Source organism: Tupaia chinensis, unplaced genomic scaffold, assembly GCF_000334495.1.
Source record: "Tupaia chinensis unplaced genomic scaffold, TupChi_1.0 Scaffold143646_1, whole genome shotgun sequence".
Taxonomy (NCBI): domain Eukaryota; kingdom Metazoa; phylum Chordata; class Mammalia; order Scandentia; family Tupaiidae; genus Tupaia; species Tupaia belangeri.
The window spans coordinates 894,365-913,366 of NW_006203494.1; the positions used below are offsets into that span (position 1 = coordinate 894,365).

At 53.9% G+C, this 19,002-nt stretch overlaps 1 protein-coding gene across 1 annotated transcript in view; it reads left to right on the plus strand.

Moving 5' to 3' along the window:
• Positions 1-864: 864 nt before the first annotated feature.
• Positions 865-19,002, plus strand: part of EPB41 (erythrocyte membrane protein band 4.1) — a gene marked incomplete in the record, with an annotated part of 98,272 nt that continues 80,134 nt past the window's right edge. Inside the window, 5 exon segments of the mRNA XM_027766723.1 lie at positions 865-1,342; positions 4,476-4,676; positions 8,333-8,437; positions 14,394-14,436; positions 18,410-18,485. Of these exon segments, the coding sequence (XP_027622524.1) occupies positions 872-1,342; positions 4,476-4,676; positions 8,333-8,437; positions 14,394-14,436; positions 18,410-18,485 (896 nt within the window).

The window sequence follows — 19,002 nt, forward strand, 5'->3', positions numbered from 1 at the left end:
TGACAGGGTGAGACCCTGTCTTTTGTTTTTTTTACTTTTTTTTTTGAGAGGTTTTTGCTATAGGGCACGTGCGATCACCAGAAAGACGGAGAGAGACAGAGAGACAGAAAGCGAGAAATCACCCCCCTCGGGGGATGGCCATGCCACAATCCCTTCACACGCCTGGCGTGAGTTTAAGCCACCGGGTCTGGGACTCGAACCGCGGTTGGCTACATCGGAGTTCAGCAACATAGCCATTACGCTAACTGCTGGTCCCAACGAGACCCTGTCTTGGGAAAGTCGATGAGCTTTCAAAATCACATTTCCCAGCAGAAGTCCTGAAGACCTGAACATGGGTATTTCTGAGCGAAGTTGTCGTTTGGTATTGTCCCCTGAAACCTCAGGAGAGTCCGCGCCGTTCCTTGGCCGTGTGCCTGTCACTGCCGTTGTCGGGTCTGACAGTGGGTGGCTGCAGAGGACCCGTGCTCCGGAGACACAGGACAGCTAAGGGCTGTTCGGCCTCACTTCCTCTTGGGTGTAGAGAATTTATGAAGAATAATCCCTCCAAACCCTGCACCCTCGGCTTGCCACCTCAGAGGGGACAGGATGCGAATCAGGTCCTCTTTCTCTTTGTCCGGGGAGGGTGAAGCTGGGAAGGGTCTGAGCTCCCCACATCTGACTCTCGAGGCGGCCCCGTGGGTGCTGCTTTGAAGTCGTCCCTGTGCCCGTGGCACTGGTGACGGGGCGGGCGCGCGCTTCCGCAGGTTAGTGGGAAGCCTGCATGATGGCCGGGGGCTCTGTTTCTCGGTGACGCAGCACCTGGGTGTTTCAGCTGTAGGCGTGGGGGTGTCTGCCTCTGAGCCTGTCCCGTATTCCTTGTAACAGCGACATCATGACCACAGAGAAGAACCCGGCAACTGAGGCGGGAAATCCACCGCAGCAGCAGCAGAAGGAAGAGGTGGACGGAGCTGCAGACCCGGGCCGCCGGGAAGCTCAGCTGGAAGAGGCCTGTCCCGCAGCGGCCGAGGGGGAGAGCCATTGTGAGCAGAAGCTGAAAGCGTCCCATGGGGACACCCCGACCCATGGGGACTTGACCAGGAACAAGGAGCGGACGTCAGAGGGCAGGGGCCTGTCACGGCTCTTCTCCTCTTTTCTCAGAAGGCCCAGGTCGCAGCTGTCGGAGGAAGAAGGCAGAGAGGCAGAGCCCGATAAAGAGAAGGGCGAAGGAGGCCAGAGGGAGACCGGCTCAGGGCCCGGTCTCGATGAGGAGCTCATCCTAAAGGCCCCAATTGCAGCTCCCGAACCCGAGCTCAAAACAGACCCGTCCCTGGATCTCCATTCGCTCAGCAGCGCGGAGACGCAGGTAAGGTTCGTGGGCGTGGGAGTGGCCTGGGAGGGCCGGCCGTGGGCTTGCCTCTCCCTCGCAGACGCTGGGCTGTGTCTTGCCGGCCGGCCAGCTGGGCTCCGACCGTGAGCACCTTGAAGCTCCTTTCTGCTCTTGAGAGAGGTGTGCAGGGCCGGCCCCATGGCCTGGTGGTTACGGGAGCCGGGTCCCACATCTAGCCGCACGGTTTGAGCCGTGGCCTCGGCAGCTTGGAAGACACGCTGGGCCCACGTGCATGCCCCAGACCCGGACGGGATGGAGAAATGGGAAGAGGGACTGTGGCGTGGCTGCTTCGCCTCCCCCTTTCTGTCTGTCTCGCTGTGAGCACTCACTCGTGCCGTCTGTAAGGAAAGGAGGGAAGTCGACGTAGTTAGTGGGAACTTGAGTTTGAAAAAGATGCTCTGTAAGTAAGAGCAAATACCAAATGAGCTTATGAAGCCCAGAAATAATTCTGCTGTTGTAATGAAACAACTTAGAGATTATTTTACGGGGCCGCAGGTGGTGTGGTGCTGGACTCCCACATGGCTGACCATGGTTCAGGTCCCAAACCAAACAGCTCGCTTTCTCACCCTCCCCTCCTTTCTGTCTCTCTCTGGTCAAAGTTGAAGAATAATGATGATAAATAACATTTAAAAAAAGAGATTTTTAATGAAGGAGGACAAAGAAGCAAGCTGGTGTAGCGTTCCTTTTGGTGGAACTGCTGGGAGTGCGGTGGTTTCAGCAGGTGTCCTGCGGACGCCCCGTGAAGGCTGTGTGAAGGGTCAAGCCCTCCAGAGGGCTATGGCAGGTTCGAACTGTGCCCGCCTTGCCAGTGGCCTTTTTCAGCTCCGGCATGTTTCCAGGAGCTCCAGACCTAGGTGATAGGCCCCGCCCCTCCTGTACCTGAGCAGTGTGGACTAGGCTGGGCCCTCATTGTGTCCCGGTGTAAGTACTTTAAACACGAATTGTGAATCTGTTCCTTTGTCCCCCAAACGGGCTGTTTTGTACTATACTCAAATTATTTTCTGGGAATCTCATTTCTCTTAAGCTTTATCATCTACAAATGAAAGGTTGTTTCAAAGTCTTAAACCTGAAGCACGTGAACATTATCTGCATTATTTTTTTTTGTATTTTTCTTTTTTTAAGAGGTTTTTGTCATAGGGTGTGTGTGTGCTCTCCAGAGAGACAGAGAGAGTGGGAAGGGAAGTAAGAAATCAGCCCCCGAGGGGATGGCCACACCACAGCGCCTTCTCCTCCTTCCTCTTCCTGGGATTTTGGGCATGCGTGCACATGCTCTCAGCATGATTTCAAGCCACCAGGTCTGGGACCCAAACCATGGTCAGCCATGTGGGAGTCCAGTGCCCTACCCTCTGTGCCACCTGCTGGTCCCCAGTATCTACATTATTAAAAATAGAAGTCTTTATGTTTTTAGTTGAGGTCCGAGGTTTGGGCTATATTGTTTTATGAGGGTTTTCTAAAAATATTACATGCATTTCTAAAGATACTGCTTATTCGAAGTGCTAGGCGTAAGGTCAGGGCCACGTAGTTACTATGCACTTGGCTCTAGTGAAGCAAGGTTGGCCAGATGCACCATGGGGCACCGTCAGAGTGCAGGCTGTGGGACTGTAGGGTTCAGATCACAGGGAAGCCACACTTCATCTTTTTAGCCCCCTCTGTGCAGTAGGGAATTGCAATACCGTCCTCACTCGGTCACCACGAGGACTGAAGAACAGTAGCGCTCCTAGGACATCGGTGGCCAGCGTCCGAGAAGCTCGTCAGTGCCAGCTGCCATGCACTGCGCAAAGACGTGGGCCGTGAAGGCAGCGGAGCCCTCGGAGCTCAGTGCCTCTGCTTTGCTTTCCTTCCAGGGATGCCCAGAGTTCAGCTGGACCCACTTCCAGGAACTCTGGTGCTTCCAGGAGGCTCTTAGCTGATTTTACCCCCTGCTTCACGTGTGAGCATTCGAATCGGAACTTACTGACTGTACACAAGTTGAAACAGATGATGGACAAAGTTAACTTTAATTGAGGTCTCGGGACCAGCAGTTGGCGTAATGGCTATGTCGCTGGACTCCCATGTAGTCGACCGTGGTTCGAGTTCTGGACCCAGTGGCTTAAACTCATGCCAGGCGCGTGTGCGTGCATGCCCTAGATCCCAAGAGGAGAATGGAGAAGGGATTGCGGCGTGGCCATCCCCCCTGGGGGGTGATTTCTCGCTTTCTGTCTCTCTGTCTCTGTCTGTCTGGTGAGTGCATGCGCCCTATAGCGAAAACCTCTCCCCCCCACTCCCCCAAAATGAAGTCTTATTTATTAAGATTTTATTGAATTGAGATAAATTATATACAGGTATATTTTTTTCTATATATGAAGGAAAAGAATGTAATAGTGTTAAAATTTCAAGAGAATATATATATATTTTTTTTTGGAAAGGTTTTCGCTATAGGGGATGGCCATGCTGCAGTCCCATCTCATCTGTCCTCCTCTTGAGATTTTGGGCACACACGCACATGTGGCCGGCCTGAGTTTCTGGGACTCGAGCCCCGTCAGCCATGTGGGAGTCTGGCGATGTAACCATTATGCAACCATTACCCATCTGCTGGTCCCATTGTGTGGTAAAGCTTTGATGCACTCTAGGCCAGGAGGTGGCGTGGTGGTTATGGCACTGGGTCCCACCTGGCCGGCTCTGCAGTTCAAGTCTTGAAGGATTGCAGTGTGGCATTCCCTGGGGGATGTCTCACTTTGCCGTCCTCTGTCTCTCTCTGCTGAGCACATGCACCCTGTGGTAAAAATCTTAAAGAGAAGAAGGAGTTTTGATAACGTTCAGCAAGGTCAGGTGACAGTGCAGTCACAGCGGGGAGAGGGCATGACGCCGAGGGCGCCAAGGGCAACAGACCGACAGCCCTGGCTGGCCTGGAACCCCCGGTCGTGGTCCGATGGAGGCAGCCGTGAGCGGCAGCGTCTGCAGGTCCGGGGTGTGCGTTGTCTGTGAGGGCAAGTGTTCCATACTAGTGTCTCCAGTCTTGGCTTTGACCGTTCTTGTCAGAGAGGGCTTCGGCTGGTGGGGCTCGGACCGGGGCGTGCATGCAGCTTGTTTGTGAATGCTCTCACTGACTGCTGATGCCGTGGACCTGCAGCCTGCCCAGGAAGAGCCCAGAGAAGATCCGGATTTGGAAACGAAGGAGGGAGGACGTGAAGAGTCCGAAACAGGAGGCAAAGAGGGTCCTGACTCAAAGGCAGGGGAAGCAGGCGCGCCCCAGAAGCCCGCCCGAAGGCCCAGAAGCATGCATTGCAAGGTCTCCCTGCTGGACGACACGGTGTACGAGTGTGTGGCGGAGGTGAGTGCGCGCCGCCCGGCCCTGCAGTCGGCGCTCGGGTCGTTTCTCGACCACCCCACTCCCGTGGCCGTCCCTGTGGACTGAAATGTTGATGGTGTTTTCTGTGGACGGGCTGGGGTTCCGGGTGAGCCCCGCTTTCTTCTGCGGTGTTTCCCGTATCTGCCAAAGTGCTGTGAGTTAGGGTGTGCCACCGTCTGGAGAACGTGGCTTACACACGCGGTTTCCGGGTCGCCTTGGTGTCTAGTGTTAGGTCCGGCCGTCCCTAAGCCTACCTGTGAGAGTGAGACTGGAACGCCGGCCCGCAGCTTGAAGAACCTGCTGAGTGTCTGAGGTCCCGACGGAGGAGAGGCAGAGCAGAGGGCTCGTGTGTGACCGCGCCGTTAGGGGCCGCCTTTTCTCTCTGCCTCTGCCCCTCGTGCTTTTCCTGGTAAATACAGGTACCCTCTGGCAGATTAAGAAAATGGAGTTACCACGGCTCCTGCTCTCCCTTCTCGAAATCTTTATGAACGTCTGTTCACTTGCTGTATTTCGTTAGTCCCCTGAGATAGCATATGTACACATTTAAATCAAGTAACGGTATTTCTTCAAGTTCTCTTATTTTCTAAAAGAATAAGTAATCGCATCAAGATTAAATTTAAAATGTCAGTTGTATTGTTACTCTTTTTTGTTCCTTTTGGGCCAGTTAAAATAAAATCTGTTTCTTAAAGTTTTTATTTATTTATTAATTTGTTTTTAGAGAGGGTTTTTGTTTGTTTTTTTTTGCTATAGGGCATGCGCTCCCTGGAAAGACAGACAAAAAGTGAGAAATCAGCCCCCCGGGGTGCCACACCATATGCCCTTGTCTTCCATTCTGCCTTGGGATTTTGGCCATGCTCACACGGGCCCCAGGTGTGGGTTTAAGCATTGGATCTGGGACTCAAACCATGGCCGACCGCATGGGAGTCCAGCCACCTTGCCATTACGCCATCTGCTGGTCCCTAAATTTATCCTTATCTTACTTCTTCCATTGGTAGAGGGCATGTATGCTTGCCAGAGAGAAGGAGGGAGGGAGAGGGAAAGAAGCCCCCCCCATGGGGCATGGTCACCCTAACCCCTCTTCTTCCATTTCTCTTTCCGGTCAAGATTTTGGGCACAAATACACACACATAGGGTGTATTGTCCATTGGGATTCGAACTGTGATTGGTCACGTGGGATCTAGCTCCCTTAAAAACCAGGCCACAGGGCCAGCCCTAGTAACTACTGTTCTGAACTGGAGTAGTAATAGTCAGTTGTCATGAGCTTGATATGAACACGTGTTGTAATTGTTGCTAAGAGTAGCTTTTATTGATAAAACATTAAATCACATTTACTTGTATCTTAAGTGCATAGCAAATTATTTCTGAATAAAATTGTCCGTGTGCAAATGCAGATATAGCTATACAAAAATAAATAGTCTGAAATTCCCACGATTTGAGTCCCAAACCTGGCAGCTTGCTCTATTTCTCTCTTTCTCTCTGTCTCTATCTTTCTCTGGCAAGACTTATGTGAAAAAAAATGAATAAAACAATTTTAAAAATACCAATTCTTTCTAAAAAAAAAGAGAATTATTTTATTTTATTTATTCATATATTTTAATCTGACCAGAGAGAGAGACTCAGAGAGAGAGAGAGAGAGAGAGAGCAAGCCACCAGGTCCAAGACTTAAACCATGGTCAGCCATGTGGGAGTGTCCAGAGCCTTAACCACCATGCCACCCGCTGGTCCCTATTCTGTAGTTATTAAAAGATATCCTCTCTTAAGTTTTGAAAAGGTAGTCATGAAGAATATATTGTCACACTTTGAAAATAGCTCCTCCCTCCCGGGGGCAGGCTGGTGGGCAGGGGTGGAGACGGCACTGTCATCGGACCTGCCGGAGAAGGTGCCCGACTACATCTGTGGCCTCCCTGAGTACACTGGGCACGCATGTGCGTGGGGTCCAGGCAGGCCGGAGCTGCTGTGAATCAGATCGGGACCCAGCTGGGGGTGCTGTCTCTCTCTCTCTCTCAGTAAATCAGTAAATTAAGAAAAAGGACAAAGGGCTAGCTCCATAGCCTAGTGGTTAGGGAGCTGAATCCCATGTGGCTGACCCTGGTTTGGATGCTAGCCCTGGTGACTTGAAAAAGACACTGGGCATGCGTGCGAGCACGCCCGGAATCCCACCAGGGGAGCAATGGAAAGGGGTGGCAGCATGCCATGCCCCACAGGGGGCGCTCTCTCCCTCTTCCTCTCTGTCTCTCTGGTGAGCGCAGGTACCCACTGGCATTAAAAAGTAGAGGAAAAAAAGACAGAAAGGAAAAAGCAGTCATACGTGGTAACTAGAGAAGATGTGGGTTTGCTTTTTCTCCCTCTTGGCCACTAGCCAGCTTTGACGCAGGAAAGGCTTTTCCACCTCTGACCTTGCCCTTTAGATCAAGCTCCGGAAGGTAGGTCCGTACGCCTGAGACCTCGGTGCCGCTGTTTCAGAGCTGAGTACTTGGGGGTGGAGGGAGGTGGCAAGCATGTCGGTTTCCAGGGTGGAAGACGCCGGGGCGGACGCTGCGGCGCATGCGTGGCGGTTAGGCCGGCTCTGGGTCGTCTGCCCTCAGATGAGCTACTGCAGCGGTAGCAACCCGAGGCCACAGACACTTTGTTTTCAGAACTAGGTTTGGGAACCACAGGAAGAGGGCTAGAGACCTGTACGCGATGAATTCCAAATGACCTTTTGTTAGTTAGAGGGAAACAATCGGGGGAAGTGCTTGGAGAGAGGGATGCGGTCCGAGTGGGTTACGGCAAAAGAGGAGTGGGCGCTCACGTGAGTCACCCTCAAACCGCCCCGCTCACTGAGGCTGTCGTGGACGTGTGCCAGAAACAGACCCCCAGTTTTACAAAGTGTTTTTGTATGAATTTCTTAGATGGCATTAGTGCGTTTGATTTTATTTCCCCCAATAATTCAATAGATAGGATAGCTGCAAATAGTCACCATTTACAGGTGAGAACGCGGACGTTCAGGAAGAGTAACCGGGTCCACCCCGTGTTTAGCTAGTGAACGGAAGGGCCGGGGTGTTTTACTCTAAATCTCACCCTTGAAGTTAGGGCACTTCGTCTAAACAGGAATGCACAGGTGTTCAGGTGCGGGAGTGGTTTCATTTCTAGGTAGAGAAATTATAAGAAAATGGCTCATGCGTCACTGAGCGAGACATTCCCACAGGCATTGCGTATAGGCCTTCTGGAATTTTACTTCACTTTTCTGAAAGAGCTCGTAGGAGTTGGTGCCGATCTCCCTCCTGGAACTTTGGCTGGGAACACGGCAGCCAAGTGACGTCCACAGCTGTGATGGACTGTCCGTGTTGGTGGCTGGCTCCAGTGTCGTGGTGACCGACGGCAGCCATGGCTCGCCTCAGGAGGCACTGCGCGGAAAGTGAAGAACGAGTGTTTAGGAAGGCGTGGGAGACGGGTGCGGGACGGCAGACTGCTCCGTGCTGTGCACGCTGACAGCTGGAGGAACAGGGGTTGGAACCATGTCCTGCTTGGGCTGTGCAGCAGCCATCTCAAGGCCTGTTAGTAACCAGAGGCAGACGAGGGCGCTGGAAGTGGTGTGTCCCGCGCGGGGACAACCGTCCGAGTGAGAAGCCTCATTTAAATATGTGCATTTTTTGCAGAAACACGCCAAGGGACAAGATCTGCTTAAACGAGTGTGCGAGCACCTCAACCTCCTGGAAGAAGACTACTTTGGTCTGGCCATTTGGGAGAGCGCGACCTCCAAGGTGAGGACTCTGCTTGCAGCCTGCGCAGCTGCCATGTCTGCTTCAGCTCTGCGGGTGCCGGGTGTGTTCACCGTTTCCACCAGACACGGTGTACCTGGCGCCAGACCAGATTACTCTGCCTTTTTCCTTCTAGAGTTCATTTTTCTCTTTTTTTGGAGAGGTTTTTGCTATAGAGCGCGTGCGCTCGTCAGAAAGACAGAGGGAGACATAGAGACAGAAAGCAAAAATCACTCCCGAGGGGGGATGGCCACACCGCAATCCCCTCTCCTCCATTCTCCCTTCAGGATCTTGGGCACGCATGCACACGCACCTGGTGTGAGTTTAAGCCAGAGGGTCTGGGACTCGAATTGTGATCAACTACATGGGAGTTCAGCGACATAGCCGTTACGCTAACTGCTGGTCCCTAGAATTCATATATTTTTTAAAAGAATTATTTTTATTTAACTTTATTTATTTATTTTAATTTGACCAGAGAGGGACAGAGTGAGAGAAAGAGAGAGAGAGAGAAGGTAAGAAAGCAAGCTGCAAGTTCTGGGACTTGAACCACAGTCGGCCATGTGGGATTCCAGTGTCTTTAACCACAAAGCCACTTACCCGGCCCATAGAATTCATATATTAAGTAGAAGCCCATTGCCTGTGTATTCTTTGTGGTACATATATATTTATGAGAGATTTCTGTTGTAAGGCATGTGCACTTGCCAGAAGGACAGAGGGAGACACAGAGACAGAGAGTGAGCAATCACCCCCCAGGGGAGAGAGAAGGCCACAGGGTCACTTGCTGAAAGCCCTGCCCTCTGCCAGTCCCTGATGCCCTCAGAACTGTGAGTCAGAACCCTTCTTTTTTTTTTTTTTTTTTTTTGGAGAGATTTTCACTGTAGGGCGCGTGCGCTCGCCAGACAGACAGAGAGAGACATAGAGACAGAAAGCGAGAAATCACCCCCCAGGGGGGATGGTCACGCCGCAATCCCTTCTCCTCCATTCTCCTCTCGGGATCTTGGGCACGCACGCACACGCGCCCGGCGTGAGTTTTAAGCCACCGGGTCCGGGACACAAACCGCGGTTGACTACGTGGGAATCCAGTGACATAGCCATTACACTAACTGCTGGTTCCCAAGCCATTCTGATTTTTGACTTTCTGTAGACTTTTTCCCTTTTCCCTCACCCTTTACAGAGTCATGGTAGTAGAATTTTTAAATTTTATTTTTGTTCTTAGGGCTCTAAGGTTTCAGTCACTTCCCATGGCGGCTGGTCTCCGGCATTGCTGTGGGCCTGTGCCTGCTGTGTCTGGACTGATTTCTGCAGAATGTCCTCCTCCGGCACGGTGGCTGGCCTCAGTAAACGTCTGTTGAAACAGTGAGACGCTGCACTTGGGAGAATAGCGTCACAAGCTTGCTCTGAATCCGTGTAACAGCGTGTCATGTGGTGTCCAACTTGGAGTAAGCACTCAAAATAAAAATCAGATGTCATCATTGCTATGATAGTATTATTTAAAAATGAAATTACCAACCATCCAGGCTATGCACGGCTTAAAGCAACATATGTCTGTTCTCGAGCTGTGTCGGGAGCACCTTCCGGTCGAACGATCTCCCTGTCCTGTTTTAGGTAGCGTATGCTGAAGACCAGAGCCCTCAGTTACTTACAGCCCGTCGTATCTCGCCAGGGTATTGACTTCATTTCAGGCATTCGAAAAGACAGAATTACAACACATTTTGTGAAGAATCAAATTGGCTTTTATTTGCAACTCACAAATCTAGCAAAATAGAACAGATTTTCATTTTTATACTGTGGGAACAGGGACACAGAACAATAGAGAGAAACCTGGCTCACGTCGGGTTACTTCTGTGTAAGCGTCAGAGTGGAGGGGCTTCCTCGGTAAACTGGCGGAGGCAGACTGGGATCTCCTAGTTGCAAGGAAAGCTGCTCTGTTAGGGGATCCACCTGCTTCCTCAAATGTCCAGTTTGGGGGGCCACCCTGTGGCATGGCGGTCACGTGCTACTCGGAAACTTGAGTCTGACATGGCACCTGAGGTGGGGATCCCCGGCTGGGTCCCCCAAAACACCCAGGCACGTGTGCTCTAGTGGACTGGGGGCTCGGGGAAGGGGCCCGAAGCCTGACAGACCCTGTGGAGGTGCTGTGTGTGCACAGTTATGAATAAAGGAAAAAACCTTTGATCTGCTGTTGTGGCCTTTAGCAAGAGGGACTTCTCTTGGCTCAGTCATTTTCGGCCCCTGCGGCCTGGTGAAGTGCTCGGTCAGAAACGTTGCCCGGTGACTTCTGTTTAGCGCCACACACCGCCGTCGCATCTGGGGATGAAAACAAAACATCGTATGGACTCCGGGCTCTCCCCTGGTTCCCCTCTGCTTGCTGTCCCCAGCCCATGTCTGTCACTTCATCTCCCATTTCCTGTCAAAAGCAGTTTCTTGACATCTGTCGCCGGCATCTCACCGGCGTTTAAACTGCACGGGAGTTTCGCAGCTTTCCTCTTGTTCGCCGTCTCCTGGAGATTTGTCTGTGCTTTTGCAAGAACACAGCCCCCGTTGTCACTGTGGAGTGAACGCCTGTCTGCGTCCTCTCTGTCCCCTCGCTGCCAATGGCATTTGGCCGTGTGCTGTCTGGGCTTTCTGGAATCCTGCGGGGACATTCTCACATGTGACACGTGCTGCTGTCGGGCGTCTCCCTCCGAGTGGCGTTGCCAGTGTTGGGTGGGCAGTGTCAGCCCTGCGACCTGAGCAGTTCCCCATGGTTTTGCTGTTTCTGTCCCCCGCAGCACCCCGGTTGGCCACACTCCTGCCTGCTCGCTCACTTGCACATACGCCCGTGCACTCACACACCTACCCGCACACTCCCACACCTGCCCGTGCACTCGCACACCTGTCCGCACTCACACCTGCCCGTGCACTCGCACACCTGCCTGTCCACTCACATGCCTGCCTGCACACTCCCACACCTGCCCATACACTCGCACACCTGCCCACACACTCCCACACCTGCCTGTGCACTCGCACACCTGCCCACACACTCCCACACCCGCCCGTGCACTCGCACACCCCGTCTTCTCACTGCTTATGTGCTCTGTGGCTGTGATGGCCTCGGTCACCCCAGCCTGAGGCCTCCCGCCCCTTCGGGTCCTGGCACCCGCGTCCTGCTCTCCCAGCAGCCCTCCCTTAAGCCCGCGTGTCCTGGCAGCCCTGTTCACGTCCTTTCAGGCCACTGTCGACGTGCTCCCGGGGTGACTTGTATTTTTCAGTTTCATGCTAGAGTGTGTGCTTGTGCAAGGGAGAACAGTACCCTCCCGCCCTTCAGTCCTCCTGCCGGGCTGGGCCTCGGATTGCGGTTGAAGCGTGGTGCCGGCTCTGCAGCCTGGTGGGCTTCTGACTGCCCGAGCTGAGCCCCTCCGGTGACTCTGCAGTCTCCCGTCACGTCTTGTCACTGTCTCACTGGAGACGCAGCCCGGTCTCCGGCCCTGGCCCCGACCCCAGCTCCCTGATGAAGCACCCCTCTCGGATCTCCGAACATGCCTTTAGTCCCTGCCCGTATAAATGTGTGGGTAGCACGGTTTGTTCGTTCTGTCGCCGGGGGGGCATGTGGGTCGTTTCTAGTTTTTTTCTTTTTCATGAAATTTGTTCTTTTTCTGATATTTCTTCTTCTGTTTTGTTGTCGTTTAATGTGCTAGAGAGCATGTGTGCTTGCCAGAGAGACAGGAGAGTGAGAAGGGGAGCCTCGTAGGGGCAACCATGCTGTCCCCCACTGTTTCTCCCTCCTTTCGGGATTTCGGACACACGCAGGCACACGCAGGCACACGGCCCACTTGTTCCTCAAGCCTCCGTGGGAGCCCCGTGCCCGTAGCCACCTGCCGGCCCTGGCCCTGTTTGCAGTCAGTCCGTCCACACTAGTGCAGGGAGGAGGGGAGTGTCCCCACTCACATGAGAAAAGCGAGGCTAAGGAAGACGCCTGTGTGAGGCTGCCCCACGAACGAGCAGCGCCGGGCCGGGCTCTCTTCAAAGCCTGTGGCCTCCCTGCCCCTCGCTGGAACGTGGCGGTCACTCTCCAGTCTCACTTGGACTCTCTATGGCCCTGCTTCCTTTAATTTGTGTCACGCTGTTTGAAATTCTTCCAGGGCTCCCACTTGCCCAGAACTTGGTAAAGGCCAGTTTCGAGGTGCAGCACCCGCCTCCTGACCTGGCCCTTCTGTGTGGTGGGCGTCTGTCCTACCCTGTGACCTCGTGGCTAGCTGCAGGTGGCCTTCGCTCCTCTCTGCTCTGGCTGGCTGACTCTCGTTTGGTGCCGAAGACTCGGTGTGGGCCCCCCACGAGGGACGAGGCATGGTCAGTGCGTTCCTCCGACTGTCACAGCGTCGCTGCCCGCTCCGTCACTGCAGCCAGCCGGGACCTGCTCTCCACACGCTCTTCACTCCTCTTGGGCCAGCAGGTGGTGTGCTGGGGCTGGACTCCACACGGCTGACCACGGCTCGCGTCCTGGACTGGCAGCTCGCTTTCTCAGCTTCCCCTCTCTCTCTCTCTGAGCACGTGTGCCCTGCATGGTATATTTGGGGGAAAATAAATCATTCTTTTTTCTTTTTTTTTTTTTTTAAATGACAGCCTCTTGAAGGTATGTGCTGTTTTTAAATCTTTTTTTGTAGCCACAGGGCCTAGCACTCGGAAGCCCTCCTCGGAAGTTTGGTGCTAAATCAGAGGCTGGGAGTTGACTTGCTGAACCTGGGAGACAGTGCTTACCCTTGTGCCCATCTGATTTGTTATCTCCGGAAGTTCTTCTTTTGGGTTTGGCCGGGGTCGAGCTGTGCAAGGCAGCTTCACCCTGGGCGCCTCTTTGATTGCCATAGACCCGGGAGCAGCCTCTGTGTCACCCTGGTGCCTCGAACCTGGGAGCTTACGGTCACTTTGGGAAGGTCTCTTGAAATGATGGAAACGAAGTTGCTTGACCCTGGTGGAAGTTTCCGTTCCAAAGGGGCAGGACGTGATCTTCATTAAGAGTTCTGGGACTGGCCCTGGCCTGGTGTGAAGGGAGGTGATCCCACGTGGTGAACCACACAGTTCAGGCCCTGGCCCTGTGCAAGGCGTGTGTGCATGTGTGCCCCAACCCGGACCCGGAGGGGCTAGGGAAGGGGCTGTGTCATGACCATGCCCAGCTGGGGGTGCTTCATCCCTCTCTCTTTCTATTTCTCTCTGGCAAGTTTAAATAAAATAATAAAAGCTCTTTAGAAGAGGTTTATCTGACTTTTAGTGGTATTTAGAAAAGAGCTGTAAGGTACTCCCGCCTTACTTTTCTGAGGCCACGGGGGTGGGGGCAGGAGGAGGGTGCAGGTGAGGGGCTCCCGGGGAGGGGAGGGTCATAGTCCTGAGCAGGACTCGACAGCTCGTGTCCTGCTGCTCCATGAGTGTCTTCCATTTGACGAGATGTTATAAACAGTTCTCCAGAGGTGGAAGTGGCTGTCTTTATGCCATTCCTGAAGGGGCGAGCGACAGCTGCAACGGCAGGGCTCTCCCGGGCTGTCATTGGCACCGTCCACCGTGTGTGGGCCAGGAGGAGCTCAGGGCCAGAGCCCTGGCGGGAGAGCTCGGCAGGGGCAGCATGCAGGGCTCACAGACGCCCATTCATTGAGCGCTGTCGGCGGCAGGATGGCCAGATGCTGTCGGTCCTGTGCAGAGCTCTCCTGGACGGCAGGAGGGATGCGGCTCCTGGGCAGCCCCGTGATTGTTCCCGGTAGCCACGAGGGGGCACTGCCGCCTGACCCTCACTTTTAGGGGTGCTGAGAGGACGTAGCCCACCAGGGCGTGTGTGCTAGGACTTGGCCCCGGCTGGCTGGCTGGCTCTGCCCATCACTGCCGGAGGAGGGGAGGTGACCTGGAGGCACCGTGGTCTGGCGCCGCTGCGTCCTGCCCTCCGCGCGGCGTGTTTTTCGGAGCGCTGTGTCAACGCCTTTTCTTCTCTTTGCAGACATGGCTGGATTCGGCCAAAGAGATCAGAAAGCAGGTCCGTGGTAAGTGGATGCCATCCTTTCTGTGGTTCATTGTTCTCTTAGTGGGTCAGAGGGTTCCGGCCGAGGCCGTGAGCTGTCACAGCTGGTCATGAAACGGAGATGCAGCCCTCCCTGGGGAGGAGGCCCTGTCACAGAGGGTGCAGCAGGGGTGCACACCGAGATGCAGGGCAGAGTGAGGTTAGTGACAGCAAGGCGCAGCTGGGGAGAGGGACAGCTGAGAGGAGCAGGTGGGAAAGTGCAGAGGTGCCCAGAGGACAGGCAGGTGCCAGTCGCACCCGAAATGTGGTGACCCAGAGCCAGTACCACGCCGTGGAGCCCGCTTACTGTCTGCCCAGCTCCCGCTGCCTGGCCCCGGGCGTCCAGCCTCGCTCCGAGTTGCCCTCTGCAGCTCCTTCGGCCCCTCCCGGCCGCCCTCCGCCCTCTGTCCGTGGGAAGCACTGGCGCTCATAGGCGGGAGGGGCAGAAGAGCAGGGTGCTCGCGTGGCCCAGGGCTGCCGCTGGTCCTCGGCACAGACTGGGTCCTGGGAGGGAGGCTGCTCCAGGGGAGAGGGCCGAGGGGCATTTTGCCGCCCCACACCCCGTGGCTGGGGCAGGCTTTCTCCCTCGTTTGGAATCCCCGTTCCTTTACTCTATTTTGCAGAGACTTCCAGGAAGCGCGGTAGTATCTCTCTTTTTAGAGGGTTTGCTATAGAGATAGGACACGTGTGTCCCAGAGGGACAGAGACAGAGAGCAGGAAATCACCCGGGGGGTGGCCACGCCGCAGTCCCTTCTCCTCCGCTCTCCCCTCGGGATCTTGGGCACGCACGCACCCAGTGTGTGTCAAGCCACCAGGTCCAGTTCTTGAGCCGGGGCGGCTACGTGGGGGTCCAGTGGCGTAGCCGTTACGCGCCTGCTGACCCCTCAGCAGTGTTCCCATCGTGGCTAGTGAGCTTTAGCTCTGTCACCTGGAAACAGACTTCGCTTTTTGTTGGTCCCTTAGGAGAAAGCACTTGCAGCGCCTTGTTCTCCTCAGACCTTGTCTCACACTGCATCGTCTTTCCCAAACTAGAGAAGAAGGGCCCCTCCGGACCTCACCTCGCCACAGTGGAGCGAGTGCAGGCTTGGTGGCATGGCTGGGCTGGGGAGCCTGGCTTCCTAAACAGCGTTTAGGGTTGAGATGTCGGGGGACCCTGTCAAAGATACCTCCCTCTGTCCCTCTTCCCCCCTCTCTTTTCCCACCTCCTATGTCTTCCCCTCTGTCCCTCTGCCTTCCACTGTCACTCTCGCTCTCATTTAGGGACTGCCCTCATAGCCTCGTGGCTAAGGACGCCAGCTCCCACGTGGCTGAGCTTGGTGTGAACCCCTGCCCGGGTGGCTTAAGACACACCAGATGTGTGTACATGCCTGCCCAAGCCCCGGCAGGATAGAGAAGGGGAAGGGAAGGGCTTGTGTCCTGTTTCTCACTGGTGAGCGCACATGTGCTCTGACAATCAAAAGGAAAAGCTTGGGATCAACAGATGACCTGACAGTTACGTCACTGGACTCCCCCGTAGTCAGCCGTGGTTCGAATCCTGGATTGAGCAGCTGAAAAGTCACTCCAGGCATGTGTGTGTGTGTGTGTGTGTGTGCGTGTGCGTGTGCGTGCCCAAGATCCCGAGAGGAGAACGGAGGAGAAGGGACTGCGGCATGGCCGTCTCCCCGGGGGGTGATTTCCTGCTTTCTGTTTTTCTCTGGTGAAAAAAAACAAAACAAACAAAAAAAAAAAACCCGTGTTTTAAAGTGCAAGTCAGAGCAAAAAATATTCCGAATATTTGAGACATAACAAGGCAAACATAGCTTCTAGTTTCTTTCACTGCAATACTTACTGTCCATTCTGACTCATGAAGAAATGATTACTCGGCACCTCCGACCTCAGCACCGGTCTCCGGCCCAGAGGAGGTCTCGCTGTCACTCAGTCAAGGGACATGTGCCCTCCCCCCAATCTGCTCTCACGGCCCTCCCTCTGCCTACTGTACCTCAGCGCTCGCACTTCGCCCATCCCCGGGAGAGGCCAGCCGGCACTCGGGCTGCCCCGAGCCCACCGGTGGTGCCGCCTCTGCTCTGCCTGGTCCTGCCGGCACGGAGCCCCGAGAGGGCACTGGAGGAGAAGGAGCTGCAGTGCGGCCGGCCCCTGTGAGGGCTGCTTTCTCCCTTCCCCTCTCTGTCTGTCTCTCTCGGGCAAACACTGTGCCCTCTAGCAAAAATCGACCAACAAATTTACTGTTAACAAAAGTGCAAGTTAATATTTGGGACATTTTTGTTTAGTTATAGTTATTTCTAATTACCTGAACTTCCTCATTTTATAGGTTAAATGGAGAAAAAAGTCCAAATGGAATACAGTTTTTTTTTTTTTTTTTAATGTTTTCATTTAATTAGGTCTTGTGACTCAAGGTCATTGGAGATCTGGAATGACAGATAAGGTGTCTTTTTTAAAAACAATTTTATTTATTTAAATTTGACCAGAGAGGGACAGAATGAAAGAGAGGGAGAGAGAAAGTGAGAAAACAAGCCACCAGGTCCGAGACTCGAACCATGCTCAGCCATGTGGGATGGGAGTCCAGCACTCTTAACCACCATGCCACCTGCTGGTCTCAACCCACTTTGGTTTTCAAGCCACTGGGTCTGGGACAGAGAAGGGGTTTTAATATACCACTGCCTATTACCCTTCTCTTTCTGGTGGAGTTTTAAAACCCTCATGTGATCTTTATAGCAATGGTATGTAAGTCACTTTATTTTAATCTGATCTCTACTATACCTCTATTGCCTCTTCTTCCTTATTTAAAAAAATTATTTATTTTAAGAGATTTTTGCCACAGGGCACGTGCACTCACTGGAGAGAGAGATCCAGAGAGAGAGAAAACAAATCCCCCCAGGGGTGATGGCCACGCTGCAATCCCTTCTCCATTCTCTTCTCGGGATTTTGGACGTGTATGCACATGCGTCCAGTGTGAGTTTCAAGCTGCCAGGTCCAGGACTTGAACTGCAGTCTGCCATGTGGAAGTCCAGCGCCTTAACCACTATGCCACCTGCTGGCCTTGTTCCTTCTTATTTTAAAAATCATCTTCGAATCCCACTCTTATTGATGAGAAGAGTACTTTGGCTTTTTGAGATGATATTTGCGGGTATCACAAATCGATAATGCTGAAGCCGGAGGACACTGCGGGAGCCTGCGAGGCCTCAGGGCCCAGATGGCGTGCTGATCCCGTGCTGACAAGCATTGCTACAAACGCGTTGACCCACGAGGTGGTGGCTCACCCTCTTACTCTGCCTCTGTGCTTCTAACCCTTAGTAAAATAAGCCAGCGGTTGAGGGATCCGGAGGACAGGGCTGACGGCATGCTTCAAACCCCTCCCTGGAGGCTGGCAGGGACGCTGGGTGCATGTGTGCACCCACCATAGTAGGTCACCAGGAGAGTCTGGTCTTCTATGCAGAAATGTGCCATGACTTGCCCAGCGACCCAGCAGAGGAGGAGAGGAGGGAGGCTCGCAGCTGACCACACCCAGTTGAGGGCTGCCTTTCCCCTCTGCCTCTCTGGCAAATGCACACACTCTCTGGCACAGTAAAGAATGACCAACCATGGGGCCTGCAGGTGGTGTGGTGGCTAAGGCCGCTGGACTTCCACATGGCCAATCATGGTTCAAGTCCTGGCCCTGGAGGCTTGCTTTCTCACTTCCCCTCTCTCTCTCGCTCCCTCTTTCTCTCTCTGGTCAAATTCAGAAGAATAATAATAAATAAAATTAGATCAGTTTTTAAAATGACCAAGCAAGCAGAAAGCCTAACGTATTCAGTCAGGCATCAGATGGACGAGCTCCTCGGAGTTGGCCTCTCTCTCTTCATCTTTGTAAGTCTGTCCGCAGAGCATGGCCGTGTTCCAGTGCTTCGGAGAAAGCTGGCACCTCCAGCAGCCAGCAGCTCAGACATCAACATTAGGCTGTTCTGTGTTTCTTCTCACAGGTGTCCCTTGGAACTTCACATTCAATGTTAAGTTTTACCCCCCTGACCCAGCCCAGCTAACGGAAGATATAACAAGGTAAGCGGAAGTGGCTAGTGGCTTGTTGAATGTGGGTGGGGACGCGCGTCACTCGGAGCTCTGGGGACTCTGGGACGGGAGGAGCAGCCAGCTGTGGCGTGGTTAGCCTCACGTGGGACGTTTGGTCACTGGGAGGCAGGCTTGCAAATTGGTGAGCCCGGAAGCCCCCCGTGTCTGCGGCCCGCCAGGACGGAAGTGGCAGGAACTTCTTCCTTGCATGTGCTCTGCCAGGCCGTGGGCAGGGCTCCCTGGCAGCCCCACCTGGCCCAGGCGCGGGCGCAGTGTGGGGGAAGTAGCCCGCTTTGTGTCCATGCTAAATTGAGGAGACCAGTCTACTCTATAAGCAGCTACCGATTTCTTTTAAGAAAATGGCTTTTATTGGGTTCTATATAAGTTAACCAAGAAGAGAAATCGAAGAGCCAAGTGTTGTAAGTGCCCACACGCTGCTGCCTGCTCATGCCGCAGCATCGTGTGGGGGGCCTCAGACTTAGGGGTGTGAGGCCGATGTTCGTTAACT